Here is a 17481-nt window from a genome sequence, read left to right on the forward strand (position 1 = left end):
CTCGAACTCGCTCCGAGCAAATAAATCAAAGAGTGAGCGTTGAAGCAAGACGCCCGCGCACGGGTGATGCAGAGGAGTGCCGGACATGCGCGGTGATCTAAAGGAGCACGTAGGACACCCGATAGTGCTGGCACAGCAGACCATTTGGCGGCACCTACCTAGCACGCCCTGGGTGACAGTACGCCAGCCCATTGTGGCGAGGTAGAAGCGGAGACTCCTACTCATCTGGTCACTTGCCACCCGCCTCACGGTTCCGCGGTGCCGGCTGCGGGTGATTCTGCACGGCCAGCTGGCGCGGAGCATGTCATGGCAACGCGATCCTTGGTGCTCGGAGCTCGGAGATGTCAGTCGATGTGGCAGCTGATGAAACGGAGGCGACTGGCAAAGTGGCTTCGCTCCCGCAGCCATGCGATGGCCAGCACCTGTACCGCTGGAAGCGTGCGCCCGGACAGCTAAATGCCCGCTGGATCAGAAGCCCGATCAGGGTATCCGGCAGTTGGGCGCTGCAGCCCGCTCCGCAGATTGGGCTGGTCGCGGCACCTTATCCAGGCACGCAGGCAGGCTTGGCATCCTTGTCACACGCAAGGCTGGCACCGAAATCGGTGGCCCAATCTCCCCGTGCCCAAGAGCGAAAGGAACATCCTCATGCCGACGAAGTTGGAGACGAAAGGCGGTCGGGCTTCAAGACCATGTGCCACGGAATCATTTGGTTCTCGATCCAAAGGAAACTGGTTTGGAGCCGTAAGTGGCCGGTCTCCGCTGCAGACAACCAACAAGGAGTGTGCTTGGCGCATTCGTTGGGAAGCATATCATTGCTGGATTCACGCAGCGCAGCCCTCGGCGTTTGAGTCAACGACGACGCGGCCCAACGAAATAGCGATCGCCGAGATGTCGGCCATCGCATCCGCGTCCTGGATTCTAGATCTTGGTATTGTGAGGCTGTCCCTCTTGCAACACGTACAGTACTGCAGCCACACTGATCCAAGAACACACAAGTATAGAGTGCCTCCAACGGCAACCTGAACGGGAGGCAGAGTATCACGACCCGAGTTCCTTTACTCCCGCACCTTGACCTGGCGTGATCGGTTTTTGACCGAGCTTTCGTTTGCGCTCCAAAGCGACCGTTCGGATTCGAGCGCTGTGCACTTGGATAGTGCAGCGTGAGCCTTGCATATTCGGCAGCAACATGACGTGCACTGCGAGATTCAGCTTCTTCAATGTGTGCTGGAGACCAACAAGCCGTGCCCGCGAGGGAAACCTGTAAAAGGCGAGAAGCGACCGCGTGTGGCTCCTGGTGAAACGGAGCCTCTAGCTGTTGCCATCCGATTCAAGTTTCGCGGCGGAATTCCACATGCGGTTCACACATGCGGTTCACACATGCGGTTCACACATGCGGCGCATGTCATGCTCACGAAAACTCCACCGAAAAGAGGCAGATTGGCATCCAGCAGATGCAACCAGTCGACTCGAACTGGCCGCTATTAGGTACACGTAGATCCTACAGCATACGACAAGGTGTCGAGTGAGCCGTCGAGTGCTTCGAACTGCGTTATATATCGGTCTCACCTTGGCGTTGGTTCGGCTGTGGAGGATCATTTCGCTGAACAACCACCAAAGCACCAACAAGCATCGCGACCGTAACGACTAGACATGTTATCAGTCCTCACAGGATCTCTGGTTATCGATCCCGCAGCGCTATGTCTTCTTTGCTATGCACATAGCGTCACTGCACCACCTGCTCGTCAAACTCGCAGATGCTAAACTATTTTGTAGCAACGTTTCTAACTTTACAGCTGGTTGCTGCTGGATCACGATGGGAGGAATCATGTTGAGTCCTGGTCTGCTGTGCCCGTTGGCTGTTCGAACACCAGCCACCTGATGCTCTTTAATCGCCCACACTGAAATGTCGACATCGAGTTGCAAGTAGGAAGATGCAACGTTGACGACCTACTGCGTTGCCGGCATGCCAGACTGGCATTGCCAGTGCGAAATGATGGAATAATGCCGCAATGCACTCAGAAGACAGGCAACAGGTGCAAATTGAATTCCCGACTCTATCCGGTGGCCCGATCCTGGGCTAACTTACAATCGCAAAGCAAGCTCCCACGTCGCTTCTACGCAGCTTGGGCATTTTCAAACTTGCTGCGTTGCGGGCACTCAGACCCCACGTCTGGCTAGTTTGGGACTCACGGAGGACATCGAGACAGGCAAAAGGTAGGACGCACCATGCAGCCTCGAGTGTCGACCGCTGCGGTCGCGTTGGCGATCGCCGTCATGGCGGCCGGTCTGCCCGACACCACCACAGTCGTCGACGCGCGACCGATGCACGCGGCCATCGTGTCGAAATACCATCGGTACTTGGAGGAAAAGGACAATGTTTCTGTCGGGCTGAAGGCATGGCTGAAGAAGTGGGGCCCGAACGGACACAAAAACGGATATATCCCAGTCACGGAATCGCGCAGCTTGGACGATGAGCTAGAAGACCAGCGGCAGCGGTTCTACCTGACTCAGGAACAGATTTCAGAGGCGCGGGAGGCCAACCCGATGGCGATATTCAGCACGGACGGACCCTTCACTCTCATGACGATGGAAGAGTTCAAGCAGTTTTTGTCGAATTCTCACGTCGATGAGGCAGGCAAGGTCAACGCCCCGTCAATTGAAAAGCCCAAATCGTTGTCAGACAACCAGAACAAACAGAATGACCAGAACAACACACCATCCAGCGCGGAATCCAAGAACAAAGCGTCTAAGCATGACGGGAGTATGCGTCGCCTTCGCACTTCAGGTAAAAGTCAGTACGCTTTCAATGGAGGCACAGATTACAGCGCAGATGCCGAGAAAGGCTACCAAAGCACTTCCGACTCCTACACCCAGACTTCCCAGCCGACGTACCAGGGTACTGTCAACAGCGGTAGCAACGGAGGAAACACGAACGCGAACACTAACACGAACGCGAACGGGGCATGGAACTTCGGAGATGTCTCCACAGGCGACAGTTCTCAAGTCGGTACTGTTTCGACAGGCAGCCCCACTGGGCCCAACAACCAGGCCTGGAACTGGTGGGGGAACAATGGCTGGGGATACAACGGCACTTGGTGGGGCAACAATAATTGGTGGAACCAGTGGGGAGGCTCAAATGCAGGAGACTCGCAGTGGACCCCGTCGCCCGGTACCCAATGGACGGCACCACCATCGGGGTGGACCCCGCCTTCCGGTTCAGGTAACTCGCAATGGACACCACCATCCGGGTCATCGAACTCGCAATGGGGCCCATCGGCGGATTCTTCAGGAAACCAGTGGTCTTCAGGATCGTCCAACAACAACAATAATCAGTGGACGGAACCTCCTAGCACCGACGAAACACCGGCAACACAGCCGCCAACAACTCCAGCGCCGACATCAGCTCCAACGGATCCTCCGACAGACCCGCCAGCGACAGACCCCCCTGTCACTGAGGCCCCGGCCACCGAGCCTCCAGCGACAGACCCACCTGCCACTAAGGCCCCGAAGACTGTGGCTCCTGCATCAGCTCCTGCTCCCGCTACTAAGAAAAAATCTACGACAACGGACCTCAAATCCTCTGATACGACGACTGCGAAGGACTCGGATTCGGACTCAGTAGACTGGACCAAATCGGGCTGTGTGAACCCGCCTGGTCTGCAAGGTCAGTGTGGCAGTTGCTGGGCATTCGCGAGCATTGGCGCCCTGGAAGCCGCTCAGTGCATTGCAAACGGTGGCAAGAAGGCGTCCAAATACTCGGAGCAACACCTTGTGAGCTGTGACACAAAGGACTACGGCTGCGGCGGTGGCGCCCCCGTGTACGCGATGGAGTACATTCGCGACAACGGAGTCTGCACGGAGAGCAGCTACCCGTACACTTCCGTGGAAGGCGGCACTGCAGCGGCGTGCTCGAATACATGCACCCCAACCAAGTCGGGTATCACGAAAATCGGCCAGCTCAAGGCCGGCGACGAGAGCGCGCTCCTCAGCACCGTAAAGCAGCAGCCTGTGATCGCCTCGGTCACGTCGAACAACATCGCGTGGAAGCAGTACACGGGCGGAGTGATCACGTCCTGCGACACCGCGACGGTGGACCACGCCGTTCTCGTCGTGGGCTACGACGCCACCTCCATCAAGATCAAGAACTCGTGGGGCACCGACTGGGGCGAGGACGGCTACGTGCGCATCAGCCGCAGCCCCAAGGACATGGGCACCTGCGCCGTGCTCACCGACATGTCGTACCCGCAAGTCTAGTCCGTCAGGCAGCTCAGCTCGCTCTTTTTAATCGTCAAGAAAATATATGTACGTCCAAATGTGCGTTGACCGTTCTCAAACTCGAAAAAAAAGGCAACTTCAACTTGGTATCTGTGTCCACCACACCATATCGTGTGCACACATCAATGCTTGTCAAAGCAACAGACTACCTGACACAACATTTTCCTCAGGGTATTGAATCTCAAAATTTCCAATCCAATAAAAATCCTTCGATACAACACCGGACACGCACATCAACTATGAAAGGTCAACCTCCCCCTTTTCCTCGCATCACCCTCCTTCATAGCCGAAGCTCTCCGCCGGATCCACTCGCCTTATGTCCACGCTGCAGCGTCTCGCGCATCTCCGCACCTGCACCCGCCCCCGCCACCTCGCCATGAGCCCCCAGCGCTTCTCCTCCTCCTCCTCCTCTGCGTCCACCGCCGGCGCCAGGGCCACCGCCCTCACGCGTTTCGTGGACGAGCACGGCGCCGTCCGCTGCGGCCAGCGCACGGACGACGGGTCCACGGCGCTGCTGGTGGAGGACGACGACCCGCTGGGCTCGCTGCTCTTCACGGGCAAAACCGCCACCATCGAGAAGGTGCTGGCGCCCGTGGTGCCGTCGCAGATCCTGGGCATCGGCCTCAACTACCGCAAACACGCCAAGGAGACCAATATGCCCGAGCCCAAGTTCCCCGTGCTCTTCACCAAGGGCGTCAACGCGCTGCAGCACCCGCACGACCCCGTGGTGATCCCCCGCGTGGCCTCGAGCCCGCCCGAGGTCGACTACGAGTGCGAGCTGGCCGTGGTGCTCAAGGAGGCCTGTCGCGACGTGACGGAGCACGAGGCGCTGAGCTTCGTGGGCGGCTACACGTGCGCCAACGACATCTCGGCGCGCCGCTGGCAGGGCAAGAAGGGCGGCGGCCAGTGGTGCCGCGCCAAGACCTTCGACACCTTCTGCCCGCTGGGCCCCGTGCTCATGACGCCCGAGGTCATCCCGGACCCGCAGACGCTCGAGATCGCCACCTACCTCAACGGGGAGCAGGTGCAGAAGTCCAACACGGGCGACATGATCTTCTCGGTCGCCAAGCTCATCAGCCAGCTCTCGCAGGACTGCACGCTGCCCAAGGGCACGCTCATCCTCACGGGCACCCCGGAGGTGAGAGCTGGTTTGCTGCGCTTGTAGAGTTGAGCAGGGTGGGGGCTAATTGTTGCTGTTTGTGTGTGATTGTTGTGTTCTCTCCCAGGGTGTTGGTGTCGCTCGCAACCCACCGCTCTTCCTCGCCCCCGGCGACATGGTGGAGATCGAGATCGAGCGTATCGGCAAGCTTGTGAACCCGGTCGTGGGCGCCTCGGCGCTCTAAATGCAGGGTAACAGTTGTCAGTGAAGTGCTGGCTGTCCGCTTCTAAGCCACCGGTCTCAGCCACGCGCGACTCGCGGAGAATAACTGCAGGGTTTCAGCGGAAGTAGCTTTGAGCTAGCCCCCATATCCCATATCCCAAAGAAACTCGTCCACGTGGCGTTTTGAACCAAGTCATCCTGGCCTCAGTGTGCGCGAGTCCCGTCTCCCAGTGCGGTTTGTCTCTAATACACCTGCAGCTCGCGGAGCCGAAGCGAGGCTCTTTTGCGCTCTTGCCAGCTTTTCGGTGCACGCCGCGAGCACTGAAACCACGGCGACGGCACGATGATAACGAGTGTGTTCCGTTTTAGTGTACACGCCTCAGTTTGCCCAAGGTAGGACCAAGCAGAGGTGTCTTGGCCTGCATTGCGCGCAGTGCTTGGGGGACCTTGACACAGCGTTCGATCGCGGGGTCTGCAACTACCGGTACATGTAGCTTCAAACACGCCGGTACCGTAGGGGTCAATCCTCAAGCAGCAGCAACACGCACGCGTGGAATCGACAATGAGCGGAGGCGGTCCGCTTTGAGGATAGCCGAACTGGCGGCAGGCAGGCACGTTGCAGCAGTCGCAGGCCCAGATATCATCGGTGTAGGGAGTAGATCCCTTCGAACCGGGCGGGAAGGGATCCGGTAAGCGCAGCATCGACGTGGTTCCTCTCGAAACACGGTAGCTGCTCGATGCCTCGACCGAATTTGATGCGCCGGCCGCCTGCATCGCCAGTGGTGGACGCCCGGACGCCGTTATTGACAGCTCCGCTCAGCGTGAGCAAAGCATTCAGTGCACGGTAACAAGTATCTTCAACGAACGGCACGGCGCGCTGGCGCTACTTCATATCGCTACTCCCCAATTCGCCCCATCTGCGAGGGGGTCCACACCGAAGTGCACAAGAAATTTACCTACGGTCTCGAGTTCGCGGAGAGATGAAAAGCTCCCTGGTTCGTGCACATATGTACATATAATACATGTAATTTGAGACAGTTCGCAAGCGGATTGCGAACTTCCTGTGCCGCAGTCGAGTCACAACGGCTCGAGCGGTCGGAAGACGAGAGTTAATAATTAACTCGTGGCGTCTGCAAACGTCCAGCGTCCGAAACTATGCGGTTTTTACCGCCACTTGCACGAAACCGAGTTTCGAAGAAAAAAAAAACATTCAATCGGTCGAGAGCAAGTTTGCTGCAACAAAGCAACACTGGCTGTTGCAGCGCTCCCCGATTATATAATAGTACACACAGCAAGCAGCTCGAGAGGCAAAAGCTGCTCGCCGCCCCAACCACCTCGACCACGCAAGCTTTCGGCCCGCAGCCCACAGCGCCCGCCCAGGCAGATCTCCGCTGGCGCCAGCACGCATTATTTTCTCGCCGCCTTCGCCGAAGCGGTCGGCTGCACGTGGGCAAGCGGAGGCCCGCGGCTGTGTCCACGGGGCAATCGCTACTTCACCCGCGCACGCCGCTGATTGGCCGCTTCCGCCACCTCGCGACCCGACGGCCGACGCGCTACTTCAGGCCGAAACCGGCACACTTCCCCCCGCGCACAATAGAGCGAGCAGCAGCGCGGAAGCAGCTCGGCCCACCCCGCCCGCCCCGCCCCGCAGCGCAGCGCGTAGCGAAGCGAAGCGAAGCAAAGCAGCAGCAGATCCCGCCCCGCGCAGGCCGCTCTAAGTCTCCGCTCAGAACAGCCAAGCCGCCCCGCCGCCCTCTCTTCCGTACCGGTATCGCCCGTACCGGTATCGCCCTCGCGAGTGTGATATATCGTCTCTGCCGCCGCCTCCCCCCTCGCGTGTTATCTGGGCGTGTCTCTCTTCCGCGGAACCCGCCAAAGCTTATATGCGCGCCTCGTTCATGCCGGCGTCGACTGCCACGGAGACTCTGGACGACCAGGACGAGGCGTACCTGGCCCAGCGCCAGTCCACGATGGACTCGGCCACGCTGGACAAGCTGCTCAAGGCCGAGAAGAACCTGGCGCAGGCCGGCCAGGCCACCACCAACGTCTGGAAGCTCATCGGCAAGCTGCCGAGCGACGAGCTGGACGCGCCGCCGCCGCAGCAGCAGCAACAGCAGCAGCAACAGCAGCGCCAACAGCACCAGCACCAGCAGCACCAGTCGCCCAGCCTCTCGGCCAGCATGTCGCTGCCCGCGCGGCAGAACTCGCGGTCCGCCGCCAGCTTCTCGGCCTCGCCCAGCAGCCCGCGCCGCACGCGCACGCCCACGAGGCGCAAAGTGTCCTCACAGGCGTCCGACGACGTCTCCAGCGGCAAATTCCTGTCCGCGGGGGCGCTCAGCCCGCTCAGCAACAGCAGCAGCAACAGGTGGGCCGCCACGGCCCCGTCCGGCGGCTCCAGGGACCTCGTGGTGGACACGTCGGACGCCGCCAGCGGCGAGGCGCGGGCCAGCCCGCGCTACAATATGGAGATCCCGCGGCCCGACTCCGTGGGCCGCAGCTCGCTCGGCAGCTACGCCAGCACCAGCCAGAGCAACAGCTTCTACGAGCGCCCCACGCACTTCAACGCGTCCGGCGGCGGACGCGCCGTGGACACGCTCAGTGACTCGTCCACCAACTTCTTGGTGGAGAACGGCCGCAGCAGGTCCACGCACACCAGCAGCAGCAACGTGTTCGGGTTCAACCGCAACGCGGCGCCGCTGTCCGAGGTGACGCTCTACACCTTCACGGTCAAGAAGAGCGACAGCGTGCTGGAGAAGCTCGGCAGCAAGCGCGCGAGCATTCAGCTGCAGGTGGACGTGGAGGAGCGCATGCTCTACTTCTTGTCGGCCCACGACCAGAGAGAGGAGTACAGCTGCGCGGCTGTGACGGCAAAGCCCCAGTCGAGACTGGGCATGCAGCTCAAGATCCAGACGGGCAACGCCAGTGTCAACAAGAAGATCACGTTTTACAGCACGGAGGACCGCGCCAACTTTGTGCAGGCGCTGGAGCAGGGCAAGGTCATGGTTTACAGCAAGAAGAACTCGACTGCGGCCACGCCGCCGCGAGCGTCCACGGAGATTATCGACGAAACAGTGTCGACCGTGTCCAGCACGTTCGAGCGCTCCAAGCTTCGCGACTCGATGGTGAGCGACCACTTCCAGCTGCTGCCCGGCGAATCGGTGCTGGAGCATGTCCAGCGCGTGACCAACCTGGTGGTGATGTCGCAGAGCGACCGCGCAGTGCAGGGTGTGCTGAAGATCACGTCGTACCGCATCACGTTCGTGCCGTACGACTCGTCATGGAAGTTCGGCTCGTTTGAGTTGCCTCTTGCTGCCATCGACCTGATCACGCGAGATGGTCTCATGCTTCTCATTACTTGCAAGGATCTGCGTACGTTGCGACTTGCGATGCACGACGCGTACTCGCGGAAAAAGGGCTACGACCAGCTGCCGTCGACGCCGGATTTCCGGTGGCTTAATTTGCTCACTTTGCGCATGAAGCCGCCTAACATGATCGGCGCGCTCTTTGCGTTCGACTACCACACCGAGAAATCGAAGCAGCGCGCAGCCCCGCTTCCTGAAAAGCACAATGGATGGTTCGTGTACTCTCCTTTTGCTGAGTACCAGCGTCTCGGTTTCTTGTCGGCTAAGAAACAACCCGAAGAGGAAGGCGTGATCTCGTGGCGACTTCTCAAGAACTCCAAGTTCCGTTTCAGCCCTACATACCCGCAGCTTATGGTGGTGCCGTCACTCATGTCAGAGGAGCAATTAGTGCAGTCGGCGCGCTTCCGGTCACGTGCCCGTCTCCCTGTTGTCGTGTGGCGACACCCTGTGAACAAAAGCGTGCTTTCTCGCTCCAGCCAGCCTAACTATGGTATGGCGGGCAACCGATCCGAACCTGACCGGATACTTCTTCGTGCGTACCGCGACTCTGCCAACAAGAACAGCTCGAACATGTCGCCGCCTCTTCACATTATCGACGCCCGCAAGCCCATTGCCACCAAGGGCAACCGGTTAAAAGGAAAAGGTAGGCTATGGCTGAAAATCATTGGTCAGATTTGTGAAGTGACCGCTAACCTCGTATTTCATGATTGTAGGTGTGGAAAACTCGCAGCATTACGACAATGCGACTATTGAGTTTATGGGCATCGCTAATATTCACAAGATGCGCGAGTCATTGGACGCTCTCAAGTGTAAGTTTGAATGCGCGTTTACTAATGTGTTATGAAGTCACGACTCACGTTTGAATCTGCTTGTCTGCTCTTGCAGCCTTGGTCAGTCCTAGCAGCGTAGAAGATGGTGACAAACATTACCATAATCGTCTCGAGAGTAAGCAATCGCTGCATATGCTTTGCTTCTAATTTGTGAAGATTAACACTATTATTTTTTTATTTTTGCAGACACTCGATGGCTTAAGCACGTGATGCGTGTGTTGTCTGGCGCTCGCAGAGTCGCAGAGGTGCTCCACGAAGACGGTGCTTCGGTGCTGGTGCACTGCAGTGATGGCTGGGATCGCACCCCTCAGCTCGTGGCTCTGGCGCAGCTCATCCTAGATCCGTTCTACCGTAGCATCCGCGGTTTCGCCAGTCTCGTAGAAAAGGAATGGTGTTCTTTCGGACACAAATTCGCGGATCGCATTGGCGTGGGCAAGGACATCACTGATCAGCCGAACGAGCGGTCGCCGGTGATGCTGCAGTTTTTGGATTGCGTGTGGCAGATGACCCGGCAGTTCCCGACTTGCTTCGAGTTCAACGAAAAGTTCTTGCTCCACATTTCGGACTCCCTCATCTCCGGCCTGTATGGTACATTCTTGTACAACTCGGAACGGGAGCGTGTGCTGGACAAGGTGTGGGAGCGTACTGAATCTGTTTGGACGCCTGTGCTGGAGAACCCGGGACCGTACAAGAACCCCTTGTACCGACCAACGAATCGTGTGTTGTATCCTCGGGCAAACCTGAAGCGTGTTGTGCTATGGGACGGCATGTTTTTCCGGTGGGACCCTGAAAGCCACCCGGATTACATGGAGTTCATGGACCCTGTTGAGAAGCCCGACGATGATGCTTCGGCCTACGACGAAGACGATAGTCCTCGCGGCCCCAGCGTTCTCAACTCCCCGTCTGTGATGCCTATTGGCGGCGATCTTGACGAGGACAAGGCTGAGTTAGATATTGACGTGATTCACGACTTTGACGAGTTCCGGGCAAAAACGCTGTCGGACTGCTCTGACATGAGTGACGATGAAGATTTCGAAATCTCGCCAAGTGTGACGGCTCGGTACGATGGTTCCTCGACGCTGACAGCAGACGAGCTAAATATGACAACTCCAGCGACCAGCGAAGTAGACTCCGAAAGCTCTGCGTCTGCTGAGAATCGCTTCCAGCTCGACGAAGGGATGCTGAATCGGTATCACAACGGAGCCGAGGAGCGCACACGCCAGCGTGCACAGGGACGCAACATACGTGAGGCATTGCTGTTGGCACCCGACCAGAGCCGGATCAAGTACTTAGAGCAGTTGCTGAGCGAGAGCATCGCGCGTGAGCTGCAGCTCGAGGCCGAATTGGACTCATTTCTTCACCGTGCTGTCCGGGGCACCACCGGACCCTCCAACAGCAACGGAACCACCTCCACCAGCACTAACGCGGCGGCTGGAGGTAGCAACAGCGAGAATGGGTCGACCCATTCTTAGGCACTTGACCCACAAGCAGTAGAGAGCGCGAGAGACGCTCTGGCTCGTGCCGGAGTTGTTCTTCTGCTCTCCTGCCTTCCTCGCTCGGCGCTGCTACTGGCAAGTTTTATTTTGCTTCTGCTTAGTGAGTTTGCTTGTTTCGGAGCGTTTAGTGGACGTGGCTGGAGCAGAGAAGCTGATGAGAAAGGCATGCAGGACACGCCACATAGATTCGTACTCAGTAAAATATAGTCGATGGCACTCTCCAATTTCCTTCACGTTCGTATTAGGTGATCTCGTCACGCGTGACTCGATCAATTCCTTGGCTTTCAGTTCCCTTTCGACGGGATCCGATACTGTACCAGTAAAATGAATGGTGACGAGGAAATGATGGCGGCCATGGGCTTTGCTTCGTTTGGAAGGCCGCATCGCGAACGGCGCCACGTGAAGCAAGTGCTACCAAGTACGAAAACCAATGCATTGCCACAACTGATGCCTGGCACGGAGCTCAAGGCGCAGCGAGCGGAGTTCTCTGCTGATAGCGTGGAGAACGGTCCGCATGGTGTGTTGTATCTTTTGTGCAAGGATAGTGGCACTGGAGAGCTGGATGCTGCACTGAGCGAGGGTAACCAGGAAGACGGCAAGAAGGAGATCGAAGTTCCGTACTGGGCACTGCTGGAGGAACTTGAGAGCGAAAAGCAGAAGTTTGATAAGCTGGAGACGTCGCAGTTCTTGAACGCTCGTGCTGCGACGAACCCGTACGAGAAGCTGGGAAGACATCGATTCTTGAATCGATCTGCTATGAAGTTGGTGACGTTGGACCATGTCTTCAAATGGACGAGTCGTCTGGGCCAAGGACAACAAGCGCTCAGCTTCGCCGATATCTGTGGAGGCCCGGGAGGGTTCTCTGAGTATCTACTGTGGCGAAGTGGAGAAGGCAGTGGAAGTCTGGAAGCCGAAGAGGATGTGCAGCGTATTCGTGGCTTCGGTATTACTTTGAAAGATGCAGCTAACAATTGCGACTGGCGGTTGCCCTCGGAGCTCTACGACGAGTTCGAAATTTGCTACGGCGAGGACGGAACAGGAAACATTTACTCCGTCCAGAACATTCATCACTTCCGTGGTGTGGTTCGAGCACGATATCCGAATGGCGTGGATTTGGTTGTCGCTGACGGAGGCTTTCTTGATGCTCGCTCGCAATCCAACCAGGTCTGTTGCTTGAAGTCACGCGTGTTGTTCACTTGGGCTAATATGTGACCTCTGCCGTGGAACCTCCCAGGAATTCATGATGACTAGGCTGATCTTGGCTGAGGTCGTTGCTACGCTCGCAGTGTTGCGAAGCGGTGGGGATTTCGTTTGCAAGACATTCGAGTTGGCGACACAAGCGATGGCGGAGCTTTGCTGGATACTACATCGGAGTTTCGATCGGTTTGCAGTCGTCAAGCCAATTGTACGTTGTATTATGCCTCCCTGTACGCAAAGGAGAAAAGGTTGACACTCTGTAATCACAGACAAGCCGCCCTGCGAGTTCGGAGCGGTACATTATCGCGCGAGGCCTACGATCACGTGACGCCATCAAGAAAGTTGTGGAAGCTCTCGAAGGACAGATCGCTCGCACCAGCGATGACACCAATGGCAGTTTTGAGCATCGTCTTCTCTCCAACAGAACACAGATGCTTGATGATGCAGACTTCCTACAGTATATGACGGCAGCCAACGAGGCTATTGCAAGGGTTCAAGTCGAGGCATGCAGGCGCATCAATGAACATGCCGCCAACAAAAAAAAGAGGTACATCGCTGGCTTATACGAAAATCACAGCACAAGCTAACACGAGTATCTTTGTGAAATAGGAAAATACGTGATGTTGCTGTCGTTGATCCGAAGCAGTACTACCAATGCTGGCAGATCGGTAAACTCAACACAGACCCGCGCCACGTTTTCGAGTAACAAGTCTTCTTCGCCGCTAAAATGGCTGTTCTCAGTTAGAACTATCCATTTGTTTGAGTATCTGCTGAAAAACCTCGTTCGCTCCTTCGACAGAATAGACACCTACACAGCTCACGCGCACCTTCTTCTGCAGTACTCGCCCCAGTTTCCGTCTGCAATGTATCCATTCAGTTAGATCGTTCACCATAGAGTACATATCAGCAAGTGTCGCAGTACGAACCGATTCATTGGAGAAACTAAAGGCACTTCCTGCTCCGCTGCGATTGCTACTAACTCTTCAAACTTTTCTGCCACTGCGTCGCATCCTTCTAGGTCAGATGCGATTACCAACAAACGAAGTTTCTTGTTGAGAAGGCCACGGCGCACTTCATGTAGCCCCAGAACTAAACGCCGAGACCGTTTGTCTTGCCTGGGATTCAGAGCATGCGCACGTTTCTATCGTATATATTGATCTTGGTTAGCACATTCAGCTACATTACGAAGTGCTGTGCCTTCAGTTTACCTGAAAAGCCACCAATCGCGTCAAAAAGGTGCCCACGAGATTTTGCAATCCCGGTGACTCTGTAGGCTGTGAGAAATAACAAGGATTATGTTAGACAAATTGGTCGGAATAGGCGAACTGATCACGGTTAGTACCTGAACGATGGGCTTTGTCTCCGCATCAGGCAGGCTTCTCGCGTTCTCGACACCGCCACTATCTTCTCCACCTCGATCTACCAAGGACGCTGCCACTACACGCCCACCATACCGTGAGTTATTCATCGCCATAACAGCTTTCTCGGCATCTTGTGAATCGCTGAAAGTCACAGTGACAACTCCCGTGGTCTCGTCCAATTCAATCCCGTTCACTGTTCCATGGCTGGTAAAAGTCTGCATCAACTCCTCTTTCACATCCTCCACCTCATCAGGATCTTCTAACTCTTCTGGCGTCAACATCCCCTGCACCAACATAACCGTACTCGCCACCTTCTCGTCACTCCAAGCGCAAGTCACAGCCTTCCCTCCGAACACTTTCCCATCGAACGCAGCGAACGCCTTCAGTGCGTCCCCCGCATCTCGAAACTCCACAACGACGTCCCCCGCCAATAGACCGCTTTCACCTCCCTCATCCTGAACTATGACTACTTCTCGCACCTCCCCAAACCGCTCAAAGTCCCCTCGAACCTCCTCCTGCACCTCGTCCGCTTCGTCTTCATCTTCCAGTTCTTCAATTGTCACGAGACCACGAACTCGAAATTTGCCCTTTGTCAGAGAAACTGTGCGGTGTTGCTCGATTGTACTCTTGAGCTTCGACTTGCGTTTGCGGCGCTTTGGCTTTGCTGGAATTGGTGGAGGCGGTGGAAGTACCGAGGACTTCACTTGGAGAGGTTCCGGCAAAGCGGTTAACTGCTGCTTTTTTCGTCTTCTCCTCGTTTTGTTTGCACTGGCATGGCCTACAACTGCATTTGCATCGATTGCAGCCTGAATGTACGAGTCGAGCGTTGCGGGTTTGCTCTTGGGAGCTGCTGCTAACGGTGCAGTCCCTGACATCTTGTGTAAGTCTCCGCTACAAACATAGGTAAATTTCTAACTGGTTTAAAACCAGTTGTTTCTAACTTGTCGTCTTGAGGTTTGTATCGTTTCTAAACGAAAATATTGTTTTTGGCATACACGTTTAGGGAATTTGCGGGAAATGGAAACGTAGTTGAAGTGTAACGGTTCTGTTGGCAGACATAAGAGCGTGCTGTTAACCGTGGCATGAGTCTCTCGGGGCGACAGCAAACGCTGTTGAGTATCTACGGAGCCGTCAATGACGGCAAAAAGAAGCCATTGAAGAAGCCGCAACGTCCGTCTTCCAGTTCTGCATTCGCGTGTCGAAAGAGTAGTGCTCCTCGACGGCCGGCACCTTATCTTCGAATTGACAGTGAGGAACGAAGGCATACTGCAACGGATGACAACAAAGGTACTTCTATAGTTGCAGAAGTTGCATCGGTACCAGTGCTGCCACTTGCGCTAGTCCAAGTTGTAGAGGAGAAGGTGGCGCCTGCGTTGCTCGAGCCAGCTACGCCCAGGTTTGACGACCTATTGTTGCTCTTCCTTGCATTTCACAAACGGTTGACAGCATGTGATGATGTATGTGCCACAGGACTGTAAATAATGAATCGCATGTAGCAAAACCCCGGAAAGATGACGCCACCGGGGCGAGTAGCAAGACTTCCGCTTCGACCAGCACGCCAACTAGTTGCGCTGATACGGTAATCTCGCTGTATGGAGATGGCTTTCTCGAAATTCCGTTATCTGATGTGTCAAAGGGGCCCGAGAGCGCAGAACCTGCTCGCTCGCTTGGGAATGGTGGGTTCTCGGTCTGCATGCTGCTATTCAAGGCAGCTGACACGGAAAAATACAAAGCAAGGGTGTAAGTGTCCCACGAATTATATGCGAATGAAAAGGGTAGCTCTGGTGTTTTACTGCTATTTTTCTTTTTCAGCAGCGAGGAAGATGGAGCGCGGCATAAATCACCAGAGCTCGATGATTCGGGGGAGTTTGTGCGCTGGCTGTGCTGTGGCAGTACGAACCGAAGTGTCTTCGGCTGCTCTGCCGACAAGGGCGAAGAAGCCACAGTGATGCGCAAACGAAGCGAATTCTCAAGCGCATTCGGAAGTAATCTTCAGCTTAACATTGAGAGCTTCGGAGGTTTGTATTAACACATTTTTTTACTTTTATTCTGCAGGGCGAAGTGAGTCCACACCGAAACTCCTATCCGCTAAACTTCGCGTCGAGAATTCTGAAGATGAGGAGACAACCTTTTCCATTTATGATCGAGGAGTTCTTCCAAACTATCGAGATAAAGGAGAAGATGGAGGGTGTCGCGTTCGTTGGCGAGAATGGGAGTGTTGGGCGAATAATTATGAGCTTCCATGTAATCGCTGGGTCAACCTGAAAGTTGTCTTCGACTGCCGATATCTCCAAATATTTTTCGACGACGAACTGGTAGACTGCGCGCGAATCCGTCCCAAAGACACCATCGGTCGATTGCATAGCAGCCCGTCGCATGCAAGACGTGTCGGTGGTAGCTCAGCGTGGGTTCAAGCTCCATCTACCTCAAACTCAGTTTACGTCGGTGGTCACCCCTCCTACGCGAGAAGCGTTCGTGACTGGCGATCCAGGATCGGATTCGTGGGGCTAATAGCTTCATTCAAGCTTTGGAAGATTTCAAATGGTCAATTCTGTGAAGGTCAACACCCTAACAGCAATCAAGGCGAATCACTTATTTCCCTGACGATCCCTGAGATTGGCTCTGTGCGAGATTGCTCAAGTTTTGAGAATGTCGTGAATGCCCATCGAAATGTTTTCTGGAGAATAAATGCTCCTCCAATGTGGATACCCATTCCACCAACAACGTCTGCCGTATGTGGCGTGACCCCCTCAGCCAAAGGATCAATCGTTCTATTATCAAACTTTTTCGACGATGCTCACTGCGATGTGGGCGTTGCAAGTACAAAATCTTTCGAGAATTTGCTGCTGACGGCTGTGCAGTCGGGGGATGTACGCGTGCTGGTTCAATATGCCGCAGAATTTAGCATCCAGCGGAGTCACGATTATGTCTGCCGATCACAGCTAGAATACGAGCAGAAAGCGAGTGCGCTTGCGTCTGGAATAGAGCAAATGAGCCCCTTGCTGACCGTCGTGGTGAACTCCGAAGAGGTTCGACCACCCACCGGCTCCTTCGAGATTACAATGGAACTAGCACGAAATGCAGGTAAAGGTTCTGTTAGTATTATTCTGCATTCAATGGTCGCAACTGGTTGCTTTCCGAACCTGGAGGACATCAAAAAGAAGATCGAGTCAATTGTGTTGTTTGAGGCAAAGCGGGCCCCTGGTGAAGAAATTTATATCCAAGCATTTCGACATTTGCTTGCATTAGCCGGGCAGACCCGGCACAACAGGGAGCGGGGGTTCATGGAATCGGTGATTAACCGGAAGCTAGTGCTGACAGAACGGAAGGTTCTGGCAGAATTCGAGCGAATTGGCTTCTTTTTTGCATCAACCGAGCTACAGGATGTCGTCAGCTACCTCAAACGCATTCAGGTAATGTGCTATCGGTCATTTCCTAGTTCTGGAGAGGTACTGATATCCATTACGTTGATTCGCTAGGATAATTATTCTCGAGCGCAAAATCACCGCATGGATGATTTACCAAGTTTGTCGATGCTGACTCCAACGTCAACGGGATTGTACAAACTTCCGTTCATGAATACCCTCCTGATTTCTTCAACCATGATGGGTGATAATGGTGGACCTCGATCTCCGTGGA

The 17481-nt window shown here is 55.6% G+C and overlaps 5 protein-coding genes across 5 annotated transcripts; 4 read left to right on the forward strand and 1 right to left on the reverse strand.

The window, feature by feature from the left end:
- Window positions 1-2226: 2226 nt before the first annotated feature.
- IUM83_10459 (Papain-like cysteine protease C1) lies at window positions 2227-3224 on the forward strand (the record flags this gene model as incomplete). Its single annotated transcript, XM_067934968.1, has 2 exons — window positions 2227-3059; window positions 3143-3224. 2 exons carry the CDS (start codon window positions 2227-2229, stop codon window positions 3222-3224), a joined length of 915 nt encoding a protein of 304 aa, XP_067781446.1.
- A 1367-nt stretch (window positions 3225-4591) lies between these two features.
- Window positions 4592-5618, forward strand: IUM83_10460 (5-carboxymethyl-2-hydroxymuconate isomerase; the record flags this gene model as incomplete). The annotated part of the gene is made up of 2 exons (XM_067934969.1): window positions 4592-5413; window positions 5502-5618. The coding sequence occupies 2 exons, from the start codon at window positions 4592-4594 to the stop codon at window positions 5616-5618; spliced, it is 939 nt and encodes a 312-aa protein (XP_067781497.1).
- Window positions 5619-7479: 1861 nt separating this feature from the next.
- On the forward strand, window positions 7480-11260 carry IUM83_10461 (myotubularin-like protein; the record flags this gene model as incomplete). The annotated part of the gene is made up of 4 exons (XM_067934970.1): window positions 7480-9601; window positions 9672-9767; window positions 9844-9903; window positions 9975-11260. 4 exons carry the CDS (start codon window positions 7480-7482, stop codon window positions 11258-11260), a joined length of 3564 nt encoding a protein of 1187 aa, XP_067781463.1.
- A 471-nt stretch (window positions 11261-11731) lies between these two features.
- Window positions 11732-13187, forward strand: IUM83_10462 (FtsJ-like RNA methyltransferase; the record flags this gene model as incomplete). The annotated part of the gene is made up of 4 exons (XM_067934971.1): window positions 11732-12448; window positions 12519-12689; window positions 12751-13028; window positions 13091-13187. 4 exons carry the CDS (start codon window positions 11732-11734, stop codon window positions 13185-13187), a joined length of 1263 nt encoding a protein of 420 aa, XP_067781464.1.
- Window positions 13188-13218: 31 nt separating this feature from the next.
- On the reverse strand, window positions 13219-14564 carry IUM83_10463 (V-type proton ATPase subunit H; the record flags this gene model as incomplete). Its single annotated transcript, XM_067934972.1, has 4 exons — window positions 13219-13339; window positions 13408-13622; window positions 13690-13755; window positions 13824-14564. 4 exons carry the CDS (start codon window positions 14562-14564, stop codon window positions 13219-13221), a joined length of 1143 nt encoding a protein of 380 aa, XP_067781522.1.
- Between the last annotated feature and the right edge of the window lie 2917 nt (window positions 14565-17481).

This window comes from Phytophthora cinnamomi (genome assembly GCF_018691715.1).
Source record: "Phytophthora cinnamomi strain GKB4 chromosome Unknown Contig117, whole genome shotgun sequence".
In the NCBI taxonomy this organism is placed as follows: domain Eukaryota; phylum Oomycota; class Peronosporomycetes; order Peronosporales; family Peronosporaceae; genus Phytophthora; species Phytophthora cinnamomi.